This window comes from Gouania willdenowi, chromosome 21 (assembly GCF_900634775.1).
Source record: "Gouania willdenowi chromosome 21, fGouWil2.1, whole genome shotgun sequence".
In the NCBI taxonomy this organism is placed as follows: Eukaryota; Metazoa; Chordata; class Actinopteri; order Blenniiformes; family Gobiesocidae; genus Gouania; species Gouania willdenowi.
Window position 1 is genome coordinate 33,097,142 of NC_041064.1, and position 23,137 is coordinate 33,120,278.

General features: G+C 37.7%; 1 protein-coding gene across 1 annotated transcript in view; it reads right to left on the minus strand.

Moving 5' to 3' along the window:
- f5 (coagulation factor V) overlaps positions 1-23,137 on the minus strand; it is a 35,729-nt gene that overhangs the window by 3,315 nt on the left and 9,277 nt on the right. The window contains exons 6-23 of the mRNA XM_028437083.1: positions 20,776-20,988; positions 20,537-20,698; positions 18,004-18,225; positions 16,989-17,154; positions 15,743-15,923; positions 15,465-15,561; positions 13,388-13,593; positions 11,044-11,191; positions 10,746-10,958; positions 5,098-7,189; positions 4,839-5,007; positions 3,015-3,251; positions 2,708-2,924; positions 2,403-2,582; positions 2,203-2,319; positions 2,042-2,113; positions 785-870; positions 554-709 (exon numbers count right to left, since the gene is read on the minus strand). Of these exons, the coding sequence (XP_028292884.1) occupies positions 554-709; positions 785-870; positions 2,042-2,113; positions 2,203-2,319; positions 2,403-2,582; positions 2,708-2,924; positions 3,015-3,251; positions 4,839-5,007; positions 5,098-7,189; positions 10,746-10,958; positions 11,044-11,191; positions 13,388-13,593; positions 15,465-15,561; positions 15,743-15,923; positions 16,989-17,154; positions 18,004-18,225; positions 20,537-20,698; positions 20,776-20,988 (4,934 nt within the window). The remainder of the gene's footprint in view (positions 1-553; positions 710-784; positions 871-2,041; positions 2,114-2,202; positions 2,320-2,402; positions 2,583-2,707; positions 2,925-3,014; positions 3,252-4,838; positions 5,008-5,097; positions 7,190-10,745; positions 10,959-11,043; positions 11,192-13,387; positions 13,594-15,464; positions 15,562-15,742; positions 15,924-16,988; positions 17,155-18,003; positions 18,226-20,536; positions 20,699-20,775; positions 20,989-23,137) is intronic.

Genomic DNA, 23,137 nt, shown 5'->3' on the forward strand with positions numbered 1-23,137 from the left:
TACGGGGAAACTAGGACAAGCGCTTTATGTTTTAAGATCACCACACAGAGAGGATCCACGGACGGGGGCAGACTTTTACTCCCAGACAAAAAAAGCAGTAATACGTTAATACATCTAAAAAAAATGGATGTTACGAAAAGCATGCACTAATGTGATTAAAAGAACTAGTGGTAGTGTAATGGATCTACTGGTACTCTTTGTTTCTTGTGATCATCTTCCATGTGTGTTGATGACTGCTGTCAGTGGCTAGCTGTATTAAAACATGCAAAACATTTTTTTAAAAAACAGAAAAACGCTGCTAATATAGTTTTTGAAGTGTCTGTATTTCTGTTCTGGTTTTAAGTCAGTAAAACAAAATAACCACACCATTTATTTGTTATTTTGATTTGGTTTTAAAAACGGAATAACCAAAGAACGAAGGGTACACGGATTCCAGATTATTGTTGGTTTGCGATCCAATTTTGGGCTTGGATGGGGCTGATACCTAATCACAGAAATTTAGAGAGAATCTGCCCTGATCTAATCGTACATCATCAGTTCAACCCCTCCCCACCTTTCTGAAGTCCCTGCTGTCGCCTTTGTAGAAGATCCACTTCCTGCGGTCGAGGCTGTACGAGATGGAGTACTTTGACACAAACACCGACTGAAACATCTCTTTGGCTCCCTGCGTGGCAACCTGGCTGATCACAACCGGACGTTGGAAGTCCACCTGCATAACGGAAAATCAAAGCATCAACGGTGCACTGACATGGAAAACAAAGCTACCATAGACGTGCAAACACACCTGGATCCAGCTGTTGTTCGTCTCTGTGCTCCACGCATTGTATCTACCCTTATTGTTCAGTCTGGCAAGATGAGGCTCCCAGTATGCTAAAGGTTAAAAAGTAAACATTTTAATTTAATGATTCAATGGAAGCCTGATTTAGGAATTGATGTGTCTAATCAGAACTAAATACAAATAGTTTGTCATCAAGTAATTACTTTCACCATTATTCAGCCAAGATACACTAACTATTTGTATTTAGATTTAGTCAATATTTTTGCCAAGTCTTCCCAAACATAGCATTAACACGTGTCCACTGATTAAGCTCCCATTAACAATTCACCTTACACTGGAAACCAGCACCTCCTGCTGGCATTAACAGGGGAGCCTTCAAGCGCCATAACAATAAAAACAGCAGAATATCAAATGAACACCACAATGGTGTTAATTCTTATTTCTCAATATTTCAGATAATACTTTCACTGACATAATGGTATCAATACACTCGAGGAAAATATTATTATTTACTTGTTATTACGAGAGGCCGACCAATAAATATCAGCTGACCGATATATTGGGCCGATATATGGACTTTTTTCAATATCGATCATTGGCCGATTTTTTTCATTTTATTTTTATTTTAAATTTTTTTTAAAGCATTGCAGAGTAGCCATTAAAGGAAAAAAGAAAGAACACAAAAAATGTCTATTCGGATGTATGAATATACAACAACAAAAAAAGTAATAATAATAATAATAGTTTGTGCATGGGAGAGGTAGAAGCCAATAGGCTTACAAATAAAAAGCCTATATAAGAGGATAAGGCTATAATATAATAGTGCCTGATCAAATATTCTTATTCTATTATATCCTTAATAGGATAAGGATTTTTGTTTTACTTGGTTGTGTACGGGTATATTATAATATAAACATTTATATCATATGAGTGGTTGTTTTTCATAACCAATGTGCTTTAAAAAAATATTTCGACCTCAAATATCGGCTTTAGATATCGGCCAATAATCATGCTATCTAATCAGCATCTTGATATGCCACACCTGTGAGGTGGGATGGATTATCTCTTCAAAGGAGATGTGCTCACTAACACACATTTAGACACATTTGTGAACAATATTTGTGAAGAATAGGTCTTCTGTGTTTATAGAAAATGTTTTAAATCTTTGAGATCAGCTCATAAAAAATGGGAGAAAAAACGAAAGTGTTGTGTTTATATTTTTGTTCAGCGTATGTAAATTGACAAATATGTGACAATAGCTACCTCTAGAGTTGATCGCAGTGATCTGGTTGTCATGCACGCTGCTGGATTGCAGTCCCAGGGGATGGTCGCAGTCTTGCAAACACAAAACACAATCATGAAAAGTAAATAATCAGTCATGTTGTAAAAGCAAATAGTCGTCTCTGGATGTTGATGGCTCTTACTGTTATCAAGAACCAGGAAAAGGGTCTGCATGCCCTTCTGTTGACTGTAACCAACTTCTGTCTCCAGCTGCCAGAGGCCAGGTTTGGATGGATACATCTCCAGAGTGGCAAAACCACCTGAAAAACAACAGCAAAAACAGGAAGTCCTGAATCCTTTCCCAGCAACAATTATCTGACACGGCGCACCGTGACGTTCTCACCAGGAAGCAGAGGAAACACGGCCTGTCTATAGCTGCTGGTCTTCTTGATAATGAATGTCTGTCCATGGAAGTGAACGCTGTGCATGTCGGTGGGGGAACCCATATTGATTAGGTGCCAGCACACGCGCTGGTTGGTGTACATCCTCAGACCTTTCAGGCTGAATATGATACCATTTATAGCTGAGGAAACACCCAGAAATGACAGATCTTATCCTCACCATCATTTTGAAAAATCCATCATATGAAACAGTTTGATTAATAATTTTCTGATCAATTATCCCATTTGGAGGCAGTTTCTGTATTACTGTGGAACTTGAGGTTTTCCTTGAAGTCAGGGTCCAGGATTTTACGACGGCTTTTTCTTTGCATCGTTTCACGGTTCTTCTCATAATACCAGCTCTGCGACTCATCAAACACCATGAAAAGTAAAGTGAACTCTCTCATGTCCTGTGTTTTTGTCTCCAGGGTGCCTTTACGACAAACCAGCAGAGGTCCAATCAGCCCAGAGTGGATATCGCGTTCCTAACAAGGTGAAGGAAACACAAGTATGTCAATCTAAGTGGCTTTAGATGAGTAGAACAATAGGAGAGCTGCTATCAGCTCATAACTCACAGGGTTCACTCCAGAATAATACGCCCAGGTGCGGCAGTCAGATTCTCCCGGCTTTGGTCCCACCATTTCACCAACTTTCCATAAGTAAGTGAAAGTGGAATTGGGTTGGACTTCATTATCATATTTATACCAGTACTTTGATCCATCCTCATAGGACAGCCCTTCAGTCTGCTTTGTGTAGGAAACCCCATTAGGGTGTAAAGAGTAGGGACGACTGGCTTTGTTCTTAAACACCACCTACAACATGGAAAGCAACACACAGTAGCACATGTTGGTTTAATGGTTTTGATTTTGGTTTCTGTGAAAAAAACAATATACAGGTGTTCAGGCAATAATGAGAATGGATTAAGTAAGGGTGTTTCAGGCTTCTCTACTTTGATTTCTATTCAGATCTCTTATGGTGGACCAGATCAGGTTCCACAGTCAGGAAAACAACATCTGTGCAACTTGAATAAACTTACTCTGTTTATTTTCATTTTAAAATGTATTTAAAAAGGGAGGTCTCATTGAGATTAAAAACCTCTTATTCAAACAAGTCCCAATTTGGTTAGAATTGCTTACAAGTACTTCTAGCAATGTGCTTGAGCAGGGACACAATTATCAATACATTTCCAAGAAAAATTAAGGCAAATTTCTTAGTCACCTACAGGGTCGTTAACCCCCCCCCCCAAAAAAAAGTACAACAACAAAAACTAGTTACTATTTTATTTTTTTTATCACCAGTTGAATATTATTGGAGTCCTACTCAAAGAATAGAGTGGAAAAAAGGTGAAACACATTGTCTGACAGCCTGACCACATACTGCACAGTGAATTTAGCTTAAGGGCAGAGCTTCAATGCAACAAGAACAAACTAACTGCCATTTCTATTCATTTCATTCAGGTTTAAGTACTAATTAAATGTTGAAAGCTGCGGAATCACTTATACAGGAGTAATAAAGAGAGTACAAGCCGGGTGGAGTGTTAGGAGACAAGGCTCAGCAGTGATTGAACATCCAGCTCGATTTAAATGAAGGTCTACACAATTTGATATTGTTCTTTATTTTGTTGGTATTTTCCAGCATTGAAATATTGGTGGCTTCTGCTAAAGACTTAATAAATATTAATCAGCTGACACAGATAGTCAATACAACACGCACACAAACATTTGTCACAATTTGGGATTACTTGATTAACAACCCACAATGCGGTGCAGAGCTATTATTTTCAGATGGCACATTCAATTTGTGGTCAAATTAAGTTTCTAATCTAAGGTGATTAATCCCTTTTCCATGATATATGTAGTTAACAAAACATGCATAGGCTGACTTATGGGTAGGTTGGTATAATTTTCCTTGATACAATATCCCCCTCCCTCACTCACAAGCACCTTCCTAGGCCATCGGTTGGTTGAAATGAAGTTCTAAGGAACAGCAGTGAGTTGTTGTTGATCAGCAGTGGTTCATGTAAACAGTTAACAATGGACACTTCCACGCCACTCTTGCCTGATGACTACTGACTGTATACTTCAAGTGCCAATAACTATTGGTAGGTAAGCTGCATATGTAGGGAAATGGATGCTAAGGGTGGAGAGGAGAAAACCAGTGTTGTGATGGGGCAATGACCAAACAAGAAAAAAACTGAAACTGACCAACTAAATTGCCCATTTAAGATCTGAATCAGAAGAGGAATAATATAACATGGCGACAAATATAAAAATCCAAATCAAACACAAGGGAATACTCTTGGTATAATAAAAAGGCTCAAGTGATACTTGAGACCAAAAAAGGCTGGAAGCCACTGCTCTACCTAATGTGGCATCAAACTGAGAAGAAGGGCAACTTACCATGATGTCTTGTCCAACCTCAGCCTTGATGACCGGTCCAAGGAGACCAAGATGCTCTTCTACCTCTCCGCGAACATCTGGGGTGTGGAAGCTTCCATCCATGTAGCCTCGAAAAACCACCTTTGTGAACTTAGTATTCTGTAGGTTTTGTTGAGATTTGTCATGCCTCCTGTTCCAAAAACAGGGCTTTAACCACTGGTGACACTTTAGTCATTATATGAGTCAAAGTGTCATGACTCAAACTTTAAGTGCCACTCACCTACTCCCGTAACCAGCATAGTCCCACTCCACCTCCTCCGCTGTTATGAAATAAGTTTTGATATTTGGACCTAATAATTTGAGGTAATATTTGGCAGTCTCGTCTAGGTTTAGATTCTTGATGTCTTCATGATTACTGTAAGGGTCTTTGTACATTACATACTCATATTCATTGGCTTTAACATCCTGTTCATCTAGGCCCAAATGATCCGGTTCCCCCCCTGGCACGTACAGTTCATAATCACTAAAATCGGGCCTTGGTACTCCGATCACTACTGGCATATTTACAAGATCCTCCTCATCTGAGATGGGTTGGGGTGACACTGGTCGTGACCCACGAGGACTCATTCCTGGATGGAATCCACGTGGGGAAAATGGCTGCCCACTCCTAGACTGAGGCTTGTATTCTTTTCTTTTCCTTGTTTTTAAACCTTGTCCTTTCTGGGGTCTTTTTCTCAAGTTCACCTTTCTGACTTTCTTTTTGGGTGCTATAGTTGTTGAAATGGTCTCATCTTCAAAGTATTTCTTCATTTGCTCAGGAATCTCCGCTGGCACTGTTTGGTGACTTCCCTCATAGGTCCAATTGTGACCTTGTGTTTTGAGGGAGGTGGTTTTAATGGCCTCTGTAATGTTGTCTTGAAGGTAGATGAGAATTTCTTCACTGCTCTCCAAAGCACTAAGTAGTTCTGTACTATCAAGAAAGGAAAGATTTCCATTCTCTTTGGAAACACTTTCATTAGAAGATGCATCAAATACCACTGTAAGATTGACCAAACTACTACGTGATGAATCTGGATCACTTTTTAATGACATAGCCATGTCTGATAAATTGTTGTGGAGAGAATGACCAACACTTTCAAAGGAGCTCATTTGAAATCCATTTTCTAAATCTTTGATGGAAGAGTCCACGTCAGTTTTGTTGTTTGAGAGCTCAACCATTGGTTTTAATGTTATGTTATGTCTTTCCAGCAGACTACCAACAAAGTCATTTATACTTAGGGTCCAGTTTTCCAAATTGTCCTTGGATGGATAAAAAGGTTCAGCAAACACATCTCCTCTGGACACTTTCTCTTCTTCAACAAAGCTTTTGTTCTCAGATGTATGATTGTCTCCAGTCATTGTTACATTCTCCATTTCCACTTCATTGATAGTGGTCCAAGTCTCTGCCTGAGTTCCAGTATGAATGGCATTTTCTTTACTTGTGTTGGTCGGACTGTTAAGCTCTGTCGAGGCATTTCCAGTCAGTGATGAAGCTGTAGCATTCTGAGCGGTTGTATTCAATGCGCCAGAAAGTGTGACATTACCAAGACTCAGGTTGGCCGAGGCAGCGATGTTGTTTGTTAAGGTGCTGGCATTTTGGGCTTTTTCCTTAAACATGATGTCCTCAAATACTTGCATAATTTTTGCATAATTTCTCAAAAAACCAGTGAAGTTTATACCTTCTGGTAAAGTTTCATTAAGATTAATATTCTTTGGTGATGCAGAAACATTGTGAACTTCTGTAATATTCCTTCCATTTACTGTAACATTATGAGGGCTTGGTATAACTATAGGAGAACTGCTGGTTGTATTTTGTCCTATTAGAACTGATGGTATAATAGTGGTGTTTTGATCCTGGAATTTGACTGTACGGTTGTTGCCATCAACTTCAACCATGTTCGTCAGATTTTCCACATCTGGTTGTAAAACAACGGTCCAATTTGCTTTATCATTCTCCTTCACGAATTTATTGGTGATGTTTGAATTTTCATCAGGCACATCAATAGCATCATAGTCAAGGAAAGTAAGGTCTAGGTTCTCCACATCAGTGGTGCCAGATTGGTTCTTCAGAGACCTTAGACCCAGTTCTTCTGCAAACAATAATGTGTATACATCCGTTTCCCCTGTAGGTTTATTTACCGGTTTTGGTTCCTCCTCTTCCTTTTTAACTTCATCTATACTCGGAGGCTTCCACACGTTGTATTCTTTTTTCACCGTTGGCCCCTCGTAGTCGTACTCGTACGCATAGTCACGATAGCACTCAACATCTTGGAATTTCACACGCATTCCTTTGGTTGTTTCGTGTGAATTCAGAGAGGCCAAGAGCCAGACACCTGGGGTAAAGAGAGCCAAAGCAACATTTGTGAATGATCTTTAAGTAAACATATTGGCCCTTATTTATCAACTGTTTGTACGTTCAGATCTGTGCGCATGACGGGCGTACCACCACATTCACGCAGACTTCGGTATTTATCACTTCTGACAGGAGCGTACACTACGGTCATATCTCACGTCAGGTCTGACCTTGTGTACGCAAACCTGAATGTGTTGATTTGTGCTGCAGCACAGCCAAATCTGACCGAGACTGAAAATAATTATTGAACAAACCTCAGCTGTCATTTACCCATGAGCAGACACACATTCAGAACAGATCAAAACTTTACACTAGTTTTCCTGTCTCTCTGGAGCACATTGAAAAGCTTGGAGTGAAACAAACCATATTATATCATACAAGGGTGGCCTGGCCATCTGGCATACCAGGCATCATCCAGGTGGACCAGTCCGGTCCACTACATTTTTTTTTTTTTTTTTGACGAGCGAGTGGAGGCAGACATGGTAACGGGTGACCAAAAATGGTCTAAAAGTGTCAAAAACATGAAGAGAAGATTGTAATGTGACTAAAATGAGCCAAAAGCAGTCAAGAGCGTCCCAAAAATGGGGAAATAGAGTAACCAGGTGGTATGTGACGACAAAGGGTAGCTTAAATATTAGGGAAAAAGGGCAAAAATGTGGAACAAAAAAAGGCAAAATGTAAGGAAAAAAGGAAGCAAGTAGTATTTATTGGGCAAAAGTAACCTTATTTGGATGAACAGTGGCCAAAAAATCACCATAAAATGTGCAATCTAGATCCGATCAAGATGAATCTCTGTGGGGTAAACAAGGAGCAAACCCAACATAACTGAGGTGTCAAATTTCAGAAAGATCGGTCCAATATTTTTCTGGATCCCCTCCAAAAGTTATTGTAACCTTTGGTTTGTCAAAATCTGTTCAAAATGCAAATAAGCTACACCCTAAAACTACCTTTTTTCTGCTGAATTCATATATGATGAGGTATGAAGTAATGTAGCTTATTGATCATAGTCCCACTCAGGGATGGACTGACAATCTGGCACACAGGGCATCGTTCCTGTGGGTCGTCGACCCGAAGTGGGCTGGTTCGGTCCGCTACGTCTTTTTTGAGTGGAGGCAGACATTGTAACAGGTGGCCAAAAATGGTCCAAAGGTGGCAAAAACTTGGCAAGAAAGGAGTGTGAGGGAATAAAATGGGCCAAAAGCAGTAAAGAGTGGCCAAAAAATGGGCAAATAAAGAGGAACCAAGTGGTACGTAATGGCAAAGGATAGCTTTAATGTGGCAAACAATAGTGTAATATGGAAAAATGTAGAGAAATCAGGAAACAAGTTGTATTTATTGAACAAAAGTTAGCTTATTGGATGAAAAATGAACAAATAAATTAAAAAAAAGACAAAAATTGGATAAAAGTATCAAAAAGAACTTGCAAAATGGACAAAAAAAGTAATAAAGGGGTATTTATTGGCAAAAGGCACTAAAGCCTGAAAAAAGTGTCAGAAGAGCTAACATTAATTATATATTATATTTATTATTATTCTGGGGGAATAATAATTGAAACTTTCCTGAAGAAAATGCAAGTGAGGATGCATGTGCTGGCTCGCGTCGCACATTAGCATAGCATTAACCTAGCAATAGCCTTAACGTTGTAATAACTTAGCAACAATCGCTTTAAAGGTTGAAAAAGGTTGAAAAGGTTCAAAAGGTTCAAAAAGTTTGAAAAAGTATGAAAAAGTATGAAAAAGTATGAAAAATTTGAAAAAGATTGAAAAAGGTTGAAAAAGGTTGAAAAAGGTGAAAAAGGTTAAAAAGGCTGAAAAAGGTTGAAAAGGTTGAAAAAGTTTGAAAAGGTTGAAAAGTTTGAAAAAGTTTGAAAAGGTTGAAAAGGTTGAAAAAGTTTGAGAAAGTTAGCATTGCGTTAGCGTCAGCGTTAACATTGTGTTAGCAATAGCATTGCGCTAATATTAGCATTGTGCTAGTATAAGCGTTGTGTTAGCATTAGCATTGCGCTAACATTAGCATTGTGCTAGCATTAGCATTGCGCTAGCATTAACATTGTGCTAACATTAGCATTGTGCCAGCATTAGCATTACGCTAATATTATTAGCATTGTGCTAGCATTAGCATTGCGCTAGTATTAGCATTATGCTAGCATTAGCATTATGCTAACATTAGCATTATGCTAACATTAGCATTATGCTAACATTAGCATTGTGCTAGCATTAGCATTGCGCTAGCATTGTGCTAAAATTGGCATTGTGCTAGCATTAGCATTGCACTAGCATTAGTATTGCGCAAGCATTAGCATTGCGCTAGTGTTGCGCTAACATTTGAATTGCGCTAGCATTAGCATTGTGCTAGCATTAGCATTGCGATAGCATAAGCATCGGGTTAGCATTGGCATAGCGTTAGCAATAGCATTGTTTTAGCATTCAAAAAGTTTGAAAAGGTTGAAAAAGTTTGAAAAGTTTGAAAAAGGTTTGAGTTTGAAAAAGTTTGAAATGGTTGAAAAAGGTTTGAGTTTGAAAAAGTTTGAAATGGTTGAAAAAGGTTCAAAAGTTTGAAATGGTTGAAAAAGGTTGAAAAGTTTGAAGAAGGTTGAAAAAGGTTGAAAAAAGTTGAAAAGTTTGAAAAAGGTTGAAAAAGTTTGAAAAGTTTAAAAAAGTTGAAAAAGTTTGAAAAATTTGAGAAAGTTTGAAAAATTTAAAATAGGTTGAAAAAGGTTGAAAAGTTTGAAAAAGGTTGAAAAGGGTTGAAAAGGGTTGAAAAGGTTGAAAAAGGTTGAAAAAGGTTGAAAAGTTTGTAAAGTTTGAAAAAGTTTGAAGTGTTTGAAAAAGGTTGAAAAAGGTTGAAAAAGGTTGAAAAAGTTTGAAAAGGTTGAAACAGTTGAAAAAGGTTGAAAAAGGTTGAAAAAGGTTGAAAAAGTTTGAAAAGATTGAAACAGTTGAAAAAGGTTGAAAAAGTTTGAAAAGGTTGAAACAGTTGAAAAAGGTTGAAAAAGTTGAATGGTTTGGATCAGTTTCAAAATGGCCGACGATGAAGAGGGTCAAAGTGCACAAGAGGGTCTAAAAGGTTCGAATTTTCAATGTAAGTGGAAGAAAGCAAAAAGTTTCACGAGAAAGAACTCAAAAAGTTGAAAGTTTTTAAAAAGCTGGAACATAGCAGAGAAGTGCAGAATTTTCTGAAAAGTTTGATTCCTCAATTGTTGAAATTGGTTGAAAACTGTGGGACGAGTTTGAGTGGACGGAAGAATAATAACATATAATAATAAAGGGGAACGAATCCTCACTAATTAGGCCACATGTTGAGCATCACTGACATAATAACGGCTTCTACATGGTGTCGCTGATAATGTAGTGGACTGGTCTGGACACAAAATACCAGGGTTGATCTTTTGTCCCAGTCCATCCCTGATATCATATCATATTTAAGAGTATTTACTATTGATCTTTATGGACCACAGTACCAACTAACCTGTCCTAAAATCTGCCTTAGATCATTTCATACATGGAACATTGTCATAATGGTGAGACATAACTCACCAATATTTTCCATATTCATGCTTATGGTTTCTCCAGTCATTGGGTAAAGGCTGAGAAAGTCCTCGAGTTGTTCATTCAGCTCAAACGTGTGGCCATAGAACGTGGCTGTCTGAATGTAATCCTGTGCTCCAACACTAGAAACGTGCCATGTTGCAACCTCACCATTGCAGAATCCCAGTAGGGGGCCACTCTCAAACACATAGCCATTAATCGCTGTAACAGATTCAGAGGATTGTTAGCATCAAAACACCAAAGATAGGTTTGGTTATAAATTATTTATTATTCTGGTACAACTTACTGTGCATTACATTGGATTTATAAAAATCCAGATCTTTCATATTCACTTTGGACGGGTCACTATACTGACGAATATTCTCCTCCAGGTACCAGCTCTTGTTTTCATCAAATACGGCAAACATGGCGTGCTGCTCCTTGTCTGCTCTCAGCTACAGAAAAAAAGCCAAAACCTTTGTAACACTCCTAAATCACAAGAGGAATTTCACATTTGAAGAACAGTGAATAATTTGACTATCTTCCCCCCAAAAATAGTAATACCCATCTTAGTTTTTATGCTGTGATGAGCAGTGACGTGCACTGAGGTGCATGATTGGGGATGTACAAATTTATGAACCAAATAGAAACTTAAATATGCAAAAGTTATTTTTAAATGCCATTTTCTATTTGTAAATAGGGACCCATTAATTCCATGTATTTTTTACTTTTATTCTGTTTTATCCTTGTATTGCAAAAAAATATTGCTGTTGTATGTTCTTACACTGAAATGGTATGAGTTTGAATACAATTTACAAAAAATTCTGATTCTGATTATATTTCAATTTTGACCTTAATTGAAAGATTTAGTTGTTTTAAAATCGCTTTTTTTTTTTAAATCTTTTACACACAAACACTTTTTGATGGCTGTAAAGTCCGATTGGTAGGAATCAAGGTTGGGGTCAATTATAATTGTAATCGCGTAATTGATAATTAATTACAATTATGGCGTAATTATAATTGCGATTTAAAAAATATGTTTCTGTCATAGCTCTAATTAAATTGTAATTTGGTTCAGATAATTGACTTTGTAATTGCCATGAAAATTCCATAAGAAATTGTCGATTATAATTTAACGCAAAACTGGGGAACCATGTTACAGTTCTATGTAAAGTTCTACACATATGGAGTTAATAATTATTAAAATATGTTTCATATAAACTTTTCCCAAATTTTACCATTTAAACACTATCTAAATCTAGGGGTATACTGACACAAAAAAGGCTCAGACACCCACACCAAAAACATTACAACCTATATTTTCATTGATTAGGAAGTCTAAGAATGTAACCAATAGATAGTAAATAAATTAGATGATTGATATTTGTTTTTAGTGTATTTTACAGCTGATTTAGGACCCGTTATCATAAGAGATGCTAACAGAAAGCTAACACAAGAGGAAAGTTGACTCTTATGAGGTTATTTGTTTCAGGTTCAGTAATTGCAATTAATCGTAATTCAGAACATAATTGTAATTGATTTTCTGAAGATAAAAAAAATAAAAATTGTAGTTGGAAAAAAAAATCTGCTCACTGTAATCATATGTTTCCATCCTCCTGATGTCCCATGTCGGTTCTGTAAAGTTGCTCTTGTATGTTTTATGTTGCTCTGCCATATTTATCCCTGTCTATAAAACTATTTTACCTCCCGATACAAATAAAGAAAGGGCTGCTGTGACTAGGCGTGTCTTAACTACTCTAGGAGCCACGCCCATAATCGAGGCATTTTTTTAATTTCCCCCTAGTGTACTTACACTTTAATTACTTTTGACCAGTGACGTGCCGTCAGGGTAGGCAAGGTAGGCAGTGCCTACCCAAGGGTGAATTGATATTTTGATTATTTGTTTTAATTATAATATAATTATAGATGAATTTTTTTTCCATTTCCAATAGCCTACAGTACCTATAAGTTTGAAAGTGTCCGCATTTTGTGCGTTTCATAGCCCAAATTACTAAACAGCGCTATTTCCTGCAACAGCTGCACACTTTTATTTATTTTTTTTTCACTCTGCTGTAAGGCAGAGGGAGGCCACGCCCCCTCCCAAAGGCACGTTGCTCTTCTGCCTCCGTTCCCATTGCGTGTTTTTGCGTGTTAAATGCTATACCTAAGTTTACAGTACATTAGTGAATAGATGCCACGTGACCGCTGCTGCTACGTTCTCTAGCTAGTGGGTGGGGTGGGATAACCCAACAGTCAGGATAACAGCACCAGAGATGATAGATAAACTTTTTTTGATGAAAAACGACAGCTTTTAAAAGATGGAGATCAACACCTGGTGGTCACGGCACGTCACTGCTTTTGACGTAATCGTGCGAACAAACAAATAAACGCTGCTAAAAACATTAGCTCAATGCTGGAGGTAATAATTAAACCTAAATCGATTGAACTTAATGTGATTTCAGTCGATGCTTTGAATTAATTTGAAATTAATAACAATAATGCAACACAATGTAAGTCAATGCTTTTCAAATATCATTTTAAAACTATTTCCCACTGTAAGATACACTGTCATAATGACTCATCTTTCTATCAGTCTACTGGAAGAAAACCTGGTTTTGATGGAGATGGTGGTGAGTTGTCCCACTTTGTACCTGTACGTTCCTGACGTTGAGGGACTGGCTCTTGCAGATGAGGATGGGTCCTATCAGGCCTGAGGAGATGTCTCGTGGTGTGTTCACTGCACTGTGGTACATTCGTGTCAGACACCGGGGGTCAGCTTCCAGAGGTTCATCCTCCGCCATCACCCTCCACACGTAGGTGTGTGTCTCACCTGGCAGAACGCCGTGGGAATGGTTTCCTGTCATCACAGTCACAGAGAGGAGATGCATGAACTACACAGTGTACACACAAAGTTTTAGTGTTTATTATAAAATGTGGAGAGATTAGGGCTGTTCAGAGCACACAACAAAAAGAAAATAAAACAATAGAAGGAGGTTAAGGACATATTAGCTTAGGACACACTTCAGTATCCAACCAATCACAGGCTGTTTAAGTAGTTTGAGAGAAGTGTCATTTAGTACTTAATGATACTTCCTCATCCTCAAAACAATTGGTGAACAACGTTACCTAGAATAGTTCAATGAGAAATAGTGCTAAAGAAATAATTAAAGACACTTTACTACAAAGCTGGATAAGTATATCCAAGATATATATCTGTTAGCTTCACCTAACCAAATGATCTCTGTCACAGAGCAGCTGTACTATGAAGCAGGATATAAACACGTTCACTTAAAGGTAGGGTAGGGGATTATCTCCGGATACACTTTTTACGTTTTTGGTTTAAAATTGTCTTCATGTCCTGACAGAAATTAATATATTATGTGCTCTGAAAAATGAACGAAGAACATCAACTGTCAACTGTAGCAGCTGTAAATCTGTAATAACTTTGACCAATGAAAAAATACGTAGTTTTTTATTTTAACCAATCACTTCTCCCTGTCTCCCTGCTCGTTCTCGACCCCTCGCGTGCACGAGCCCACGCTCAAAGCGCGTCACCGGTGACGGACTTAAAACAGAGTTTTTAGTCAAGTTTTTTAACATATGTAATGATAAAGTTTAGTGTTTACCTAATGAATGAGACATGAGATGACGTAGTTTCTACACAATACAAGCGATGAGCTGAGGTCTGCTATTGGAGCAGCGGTGCTCGTGCATGTGAGTGAGACGGAGCACAGAGGGGAGGGGGTAAAGGCGGAGCCGCCGGGGAAGCTACGTTCAAAATCATGTTAGCTTTTGAAAATCACCTACACTTCCTTAACTGCTCCCCAGGCGCCACAATATGGCTGCCCACTGCTGCTCAGGGATGGGTTAAATGCAAAGGACAAATTTCATATATGTATCAGACCAATCACACAAGTAGAGAAACTGGTTAGACTTGTGTCACAATTGAGGATAAATGATCTAAAAATGTGAATAATTAAAATTAATCGTTTCTGACCAAAAACAACACTGTTGCTGCAGAAAAAGCAGGAAGGAAGGAATACAGGCAGAGAATTGAGGACTGTTAATACTTAAATTAATGAGATTATACAATTAATCTATTCATGTCTATTAATTCCTGGGAGAATAAATAGACACTTTGATCAGTTTCAGTTTATTAAGGCACAGACCTTGTCCGTGGCTCTGATGCTGCGTTCATACAGCTCAGCCTACATCATAAGATGGACAATATTTGTATTTTATACAGCATGGGTTATCTTACAGCACAGAAAGTGCCCGTTGCACACAGGCTTTATCAGCTGACTAATGCAGGTCAGGCCATCAGATAAAAATCTATATGTTTTCTTTAGGATGTCATGGGGGAAATGAAAGGATTGCAACGGTGTCTAAATATTCTCTTTCTGTCAGCATCACATCACATCCACACAGAGACGTGTTCACAGAATGATCCTCTATTTCTTGGTCAGGTCATTCTCCAAAAGATCTGATTGGTCAGGAGACGGGGCTTTAGTGCTCCCTCAGATCCTAGCCAGAACAAAACCTAATCCCGACTAGGTTATCTGTTCAGCCTAAGTTACCATGGTGATTTACCCAGGTATGAAGTAAACCAGGTTTGTAGTACAGCACACACCGAATAAATCCTGCAAGTGCGATAAGAGGAAATCCAGCTTTGTAGTACAGGCCCCATAATGGCTAATCAGTGATGGGAGGAGCTTAAACAGTCCAAACCTCTGCGTGGGTAGTTGACTCCCTCCTCTGACTTCTCTATGGTCAGTCCATGTGGGTAGATACTGTACGGTATGGACGCCATGTTTTTAAACACAATCTGTAACAGAAAGAACACAAAGTCTAATCAGTCTGAAACAGAACAGTTAAGAGGCCACACACACACACACACACACAGTTGAATGCTCAGTGATAATAGTGTGTTATAGTACGTCAGGCTATGGGTGGAGCTCATTGGTTGAGAAAAAGCAAAGAACTGAACAAGATAAAGTGAAACTGACAGTGATGACATCGTGGATCTGCGCTCTGATGACTGGACCTAAGATCCCCAGCTCGTTCCTCCTCTGCTTGGACTCCATCATCTCAGTGAACGACTCGTTCTTGTACAGTGTGTACACCGCTTTCTTGTACTTCTTACCAATGCGTGTTGGGGACTGTTTCAGGTATTCCAACCTGAAATCCCTGCAGAAAATAATAACAAACAAGCACATTTTCACTACATCCCACGCACTTTGGTTTCAAATAGTTCTGAAGTTTTCTTCCAATTGTTCAGTAATAATTCAATAGTCACACTGTACATTTTTACTTTGATTGGATGAATACTTTTTGAGATATGGCCAATTTAGTGAGGGGGCTATGAGTCGATTTTCATGCTTCCTTATTTCTCTTCCATTTTCAGCTTCCAATATCTCAGGAACTACATCACATAGGAAACTGAAATTTGGTATATTAATACAGCTCCACCTACTCTCTCAGAATATATAAAAAATATTTGCCACACATCCTATCTGGTGGACATACCAGCTCCTCAAAATTGGAAAAAAGTTTGTCATGGTTTGGATCTGGATCATGTTTGGGCCTTCAGTAAATAACTTAGCATATGCCTCAGCTCCCTGTAATGTGATCAGCTTTGAGCTATGAACATAGACTGTTCACATCACTAATGATTAGTCACATACTGTATATGCATTGGTTCTTGGGTAACACGCTCTGGAAATCTGAAATTTTGACTATTTTCATTGGTCCATAACTGCATGTGGGAATGTAAGAAAAAAATGTAATTTCTAGTATAAAAAAAATCTTTCTTGGGATATAAAACAATTCTTCGTAATGCGACTTCTTTGTTTTTATTCTGGACTCCAACTTTGGGTTATTTCACCACTTGTGAATATTGAAAATCTTTTACTTGAGCTCATTGTAGCTTACCTAAATGAACTTGATATATATGTTTATTTTTTGTCTCAGAAGATAAAAAACTTATATTCTGCAGTTGTGTAATACTGTATTGTATAATTTGACAGTAATATGATTTTCTTTAAAAAATATTCCTTTATTTATTTTGTATGATTTTTAAATCATACCTGTTTTTTAATTTGTCATATTCATTCTATTTACTGTATATTGCTATTTTTTTGTTTATTTTTTAAATTTCACTGTCATTATTGTTGTTTTTGTTGTTTTGTTGTGTATATGTGACAGTAACAATGATTAACTGGTTATTAAAATGTGCTTTTGAAAGGCACTCACTGGTCGATGTGTTCATGCTCGTTGGGAGCGTAGTCCCACTCTATCTCCTCTGCAGCGATGTAGTATTTCCACTCCTTACTCTCTCTCTTCTGTGCGATGGTCAGTCGTCGTCGAGGAGCTTTAAAGTTGTCACACTTCTTCACATCCACAAAAGCGTGCATGCCCACTGTAAGGAGAGGTGTGTTAGTGTGTGTGTGTGTGTGTGTTTGAGTGTAGCTGCTGAATGTGCCCTTAAGCAGACTTGGGCACCTTTAATCATGGGGGGCCACAAAAATATAATTCACAAATCTGAGGGCCACATTTTATGTGCTTTCCAGTCATTTTTTGTGTATTTCTTGGAATTATTTTGTGTATTTTTGCTGTCTTTTGTATTATTGTTGTTGTCTTACACATTTTTCTGTAATTTTGTATACTTTTTTGTGAAATCTTTGAGTTATTTTGTGTATTTTTCTTGTCCTTTTGTGATTTTTTTGTTCTTGTTTTGTGTGTTTTTTTGAGTTATTTTCTGTATTGTTACTGTCTTGTGTATTATTGTTGTCCACTTGTGTACTTCTGTTGTCATTTTGTGGATTTTTGTCATTCTTTTGTGGATTTTTATGTCATTTTGTTTTCTCTTGAGTATTTATGATCGCTTGTGTCTTTTTGTTTTCCTCTTACCCTTTACCAAGTAATTTTGTATAGTTTTTTTAGTTATTTAGGGTTTTTTTTGGTTTTTTGTGTGTTTGTCTGTAATTTTGTATATTATTTTAGTTATTTTGTGTATTTTTATTGTCTTGTGTATATATTGTTGTCCACTTGTGTAATTCTGTTGTCATTTTGTGTATTTTTGTCTTTCTTTTGGGGATTTTTATGAATTGTTCTTTTCCTCTTGTGTATCATTATGTTTTAATGTTCATTTGTTTTTTTTGTGTTTTTTTTTTGTGTGCATTTTTGGGGCCAGACAAAATTAGCCTGTGTGCATCATGTGGCCCCCGGGCCACCAGTTGCCCACTACTGCTCCATAGTGTGTGCTCACCTTCCATGTGTTTGATGGTGTGTGAGGACAGCAGCCAGCGGCCGGTGTGGATGGCCACCATGCTGGCCGTGGCCGTGGAGCCACTGATGAGCCCGACTGATGACACCCTGTGTCCGGCCTGAGTCAGAACCTGACCGTTCATGTGCACGGAGAACACCTCAGGTTGAGAACTCATACCCAGCAGGTGTAGACTCACTGAAGCATGAGCACACACACTGACATCTGCAGGAAAAAGAAGAGTTCAGCTCACTATCTTTTACTATTGATGTTTTTACATTTAGTGTGTAAATAAAAATCTAATCTAATATCAATATTTTTCAAACTTACAGGCTTGAATTTATGATTTTTTATTGTTTAATACTTTTAGTGGAAATATACAAGTCGTGGGGAAAACATGCAAACCTCACACAGAAAACTCCTCAAGTCCTTAGCAAATAAAACCACCATAACTTCCAGGAAATACACTGACCCAGAAAGAACATGCTAACCTCACAGAGTTAAAGCATTGTATTATTTTAAACCTTTAAACTTCAGCTCCACAGAACATTCTTTAAAGTGTAAATCCAGCCTAAACCACTTTTTTCAGCTGAATTCATATATGATCAGAGATGGAGTATGTACTTTTATTGATCCTAGTCCCACTTAAAATTCATAATTCAGACCAAAAACAACACTGTTGCTGCAGAAAAAGCAGGAAGGAAGGAATGCAGGCAGGGAATTGCCAGCATTCCTTCCTTCCTGCATTGCAACTAAAAATTTTGCGTTTTTAGTTGTAAAATGTCAGAGTGACTGGTTGAACACGGCTAATGCAATTGAATTTTGCTATTGCATGGGAAAATGGTGATCCTCTATATCTACAACTGTTTTTTTAGAAAATAATTTATGTGTTTTCTGTCTTTTTAACTTTCTCCTGCGGGCTGAAATTGGATGGTCTAAAGGGCCAGATTTGGCCCCCGGGCCTTGAGTTTGACATGTGTGCAGTACTTTGGAAAGTTTTTAATAATATGTGCTACAATCCATATTTACCCTAGAACACTATCAATGGGTGATTTTTTTTTTACCCCAAACGTTTTTACATTATTTTCATGAAGTTGTATTTGGGTTCTGGAGTAGCTTCAGCATCTTCTCTGATGTTTTAGGAGGTGTGGATGTTCCACTGCTCCAAAGCCCACTTTTTCCTACTGTTACATGTTTGGGTGATTTTTAACTGGCAATGTAGTGATAGTGTCCCATTATTAATAACCTGTGTATACTGAGTGTATCTAAAAAATAAAGAAAGTAAAAGTGGTCCTGAAAATAACATGCTATCTTTATGTAGTCCAATAGTTGTCAATAAATTTCACAAAGTGGTGATTTCCAAGGACATTCACAGGGTGATAAATAAATATTTTAGTCAGGTGATTATTTTTACCCAATCCAAAAATGCCATTATTTGTTCGTTCCACTGTCCTGCAGCTGTTCATGTGTCTAGGAGACGATGCCTTCACCAGAGAAACCTCCAATGCCCAGTAATGGGTGGACCAAACACCAAGTTTCTAGTTTACTTTTATTTTATAATCATTTTTTGTTCTTAGTTACATTCCTAATTTTTCAGTAATTTTAGTTAATATTTTTAGAGTCCACTCATGGTAGTTTCTTTCATTTTGTTAGTCATGGCATAGTTGAAAATAAAAGAACACAACTGTAATTTGTCATGTATTGTCATATTTTGATATATTTTAATGATAATTGCTTGTATTTGGTATAATATATCGGGTATGATGGTGTTATTAATTTTAGCAATAGTGTTGTATGGTTAAATGCAGATATAGCTTGTTACGATGAGTGAGTGTGTGTGGATGTGCGTGTGTGTGTGTGTGTGTTGTGGATGAGTGTGTGTGTGTGTGTGTGTGTGTGTGTGTGTGTGTGTGTGTGTGTGTGTGTGTGTGTGTGTGTGTGTGTGTGTGTGTGTGTGTGTGTTGTGGATGAGTGAGTGTGTGTGTATGTGTGTGTGTTGTGGATGAGTGAGTGTGTGTGTATGTGTGTGTGTGTTTGTGGATGAGTGTGTGTGTGTGTGTGTGTGTGTGTGTTGTGGATGAGTGTGTGTGTGTGTATGTGTGTGTGTTGTGGATGAGTGAGTGTGTGTGTGTGTGTGTGTGTTGTGGATGAGTGAGTGTGTGTGGATGTGTGTGTGTGTGTGTGTGTGTGTGTGTGTTTGTGGATGAGTGAGTGTGTGTGTGTGTGTGTTGTGGATGAGTGAGTGTGTGTGTATGTGTGTGTGTTGTGGATGAGTGAGTGTGTGTGGATGTGTATATTATGAATGTGTGTGTGTGTGTGTGTGTGTATGTGATGTCTGGGGAGGGTTTGGACGTGCTCTGGCCTTCGAGATTAAACTGGGGCCAACTGACATTCCTTTAGAGAAGCTGTATCATGGGAGTATACATAATTAATCAATTTTGCCACCACAAGCTCATTGGTTTGTAACTATGGAGTAGTTTATCAGTACTAGTGCAGAGCTAGATGATAACACTCATATGCATCCTGGTCCACTTACCAGGGAGCGTTCCCCTCGAGTATCCATTAATAGTGTATTTAACGTGATTGTCAGAGTCATCGCTGCTTGGTTTGTACTTGCTGGCTTTATCATCAAAAACCCCAAAGAGGAAAACCAACTCGTGATGAACTTGGACTTGTTTCCCCGACTCGTCTAGACTTCCTACGAAGAGAACGCATCATCAGCACAAACAACCAGTTTACACTCAGAGCTGACAAAGCACATCTTTGAGTGTTTACCAGCTTTACAGATGAGCAAAGCCCCAACGAGGCCTGAGTTGTAGTCCTCCACGACGTTGACGTGAGAGATGTAGGTGTGTGTGAGGCAGGCAGGGTCGTTGGGTTGAGGAGAAACATCAGCTGTTGCCTCCCAGTGATAAACGTGTTCAGTGTTGGGCAGAACCACGTCGTCCTCCTTCTCCTTCTGAGAAGTGTTGTCGAAGTAGTTTGCACCTGTAGAGAAATACAGTTTTACCTTCAAGTGGAAACTGAAACTTTACCCATTAGGGGTTTATTTCATTGATCAGAAGCAGAGGTGATGAGTAACAAAGTACAAATACTTTGTTACTGTACTTAAGTAGCCTTTGGTATCTGTACATTACTTGGGTATTATTTTTTTTTGGTGGCGACTTGTAACTTTTACTTCTTACTTTTTTTAAACAAATATCCATACTTTCTACTCCTTACATTTTAAAAATGAGCTTTTTACTTTTAAGACCTTCCAAGATGACGTCACAATGTAAAATGTTGGCATTTTGAGCTGTTTTCTGTCAGGCAGGTCCCTTAGTTTTATGATTAAGATTTTTTAAGTTTTTAAAAATGTTAAACACAAAGCTGCTCTGGGTTTTATTGAGCATTTGCATTTTATTTTTTTTTTTGACAAATTGTATTTATTATGAGTGCTAAATTCTATAGGTGTTCAAATGTAACAGATTTAACTTGTTTCCATGTATCACTTTTCTACAAGTTCTTAAACAAAAAAAAGAAATGTATGGAATTTGCTGGCTTGTTATTTGTTTTACATTTTACTTTTTTACTTAAGTACATTTAGTAGCATGTCATTTTTTACTTTTACACAAGTAAGGGAGCAACTTTAATACTTTTACTTTTACCAGAGTCATGTTTTATTCAAGTATCTATACTTTTACTTGACTAGTACTTTTGCCACCTCTTATCATAATTGACCATGATCATTAATTATTAATTAAATAAGATCACTTATTACCATTTCATAATCAATACGTACCAAGCTTTTAAATGCAGCCTTAACGTTTCATTAGAAACCATACTAAAAGACCAACATTAGGATTAAACCTTTCAGACACTTGCATTAAATGTTTGATAAGAGCAGGAGCAACAATTAGCATTTGTGTTTGTAATAGACTTCCATCACAATCACCAATAAAACTGGTCACCACCTAATTCACCACACCAGTACAACTGTTCCAGTGTTATGTTACGCTTGGCATAAACTTAACAAGTAAGCATCAAGTATTAAACCATGACAAAGATTAATAACTATAAAAAGTCAATATGGCGTTATGGTCCTCCTTCCATGTGTGATAAATATTATGCTGGCACTAAATATTGATTCTTTAAATGTAAGAAAAATATGGATTTATTTTTATCATGTCTGCATTTCTTGTATTAGGTTGACACTACATGTCCTGCAATCTTTTTGCAACAACTTTTCATGCTTTTTTTTTCAAAACATCAAGTGTTATACCTGAGTGAGGGGAAAATAAATATGTAATGATAAATCTCTGATTAACTGGAAATGATACCATGCTGACTGACACACTCAGCTTAAGGCACGCAAACGTCCAAACCATGCACGCATTCACAAAAAAGGCAAGATTAATGCTTTTAAGTCTCACATATGGGTTTGTTTTTACACCGAGTAGGTCGTGTGATACTCAGATATTAATTAAATGAGAAATAATTAAAAAGTCATCTGGAACATTTGCCTTTGGTCACAATTTATCTGTTGGTTCAGATTCATTTCATTTCCTGTCTGTAGGGCATGGATTAGGGATTGTTGTCAATATGGCATACTAACGTACTATTCATACTAACATACTATTCATACTAACGTACTATTCATACAAACGTACTATTCATACTAACGTACTATTCATACTAACGTACTATTCATACTAACGTACTAGTCATACTAACGTACTATTCATACTAACGTACTATTCTTACTAACGTACTAGTCATACTATCGTACTATTCATACTAACGTACTATTCATACTAACGTACTAGTCATACGAAGTCTGACGTCAAAGTGAGTATGTTGTGCATTCACGCAAGTACGCAAGAAATACCTAGATGTATTCTATATGGGGACATTTACTAGTCATCATCCTCAACCTCCCCATGATGCATTGTGAGCGCAACGTTAAATCATGCTGGTACTGGGATTGCATCGTACTGAGATTGTATATGTGCATGCGCACTACTGGAACATGAATATTTGCTACTTCCGCTGTGCTGAGATTATTCATTCAAATTCAAGTTAATGTTCAAAACTAATTTTGGCATAAAATGCACTTCACTGACAATTGACTTGCTGAAATATTTTAAATACTGTACAT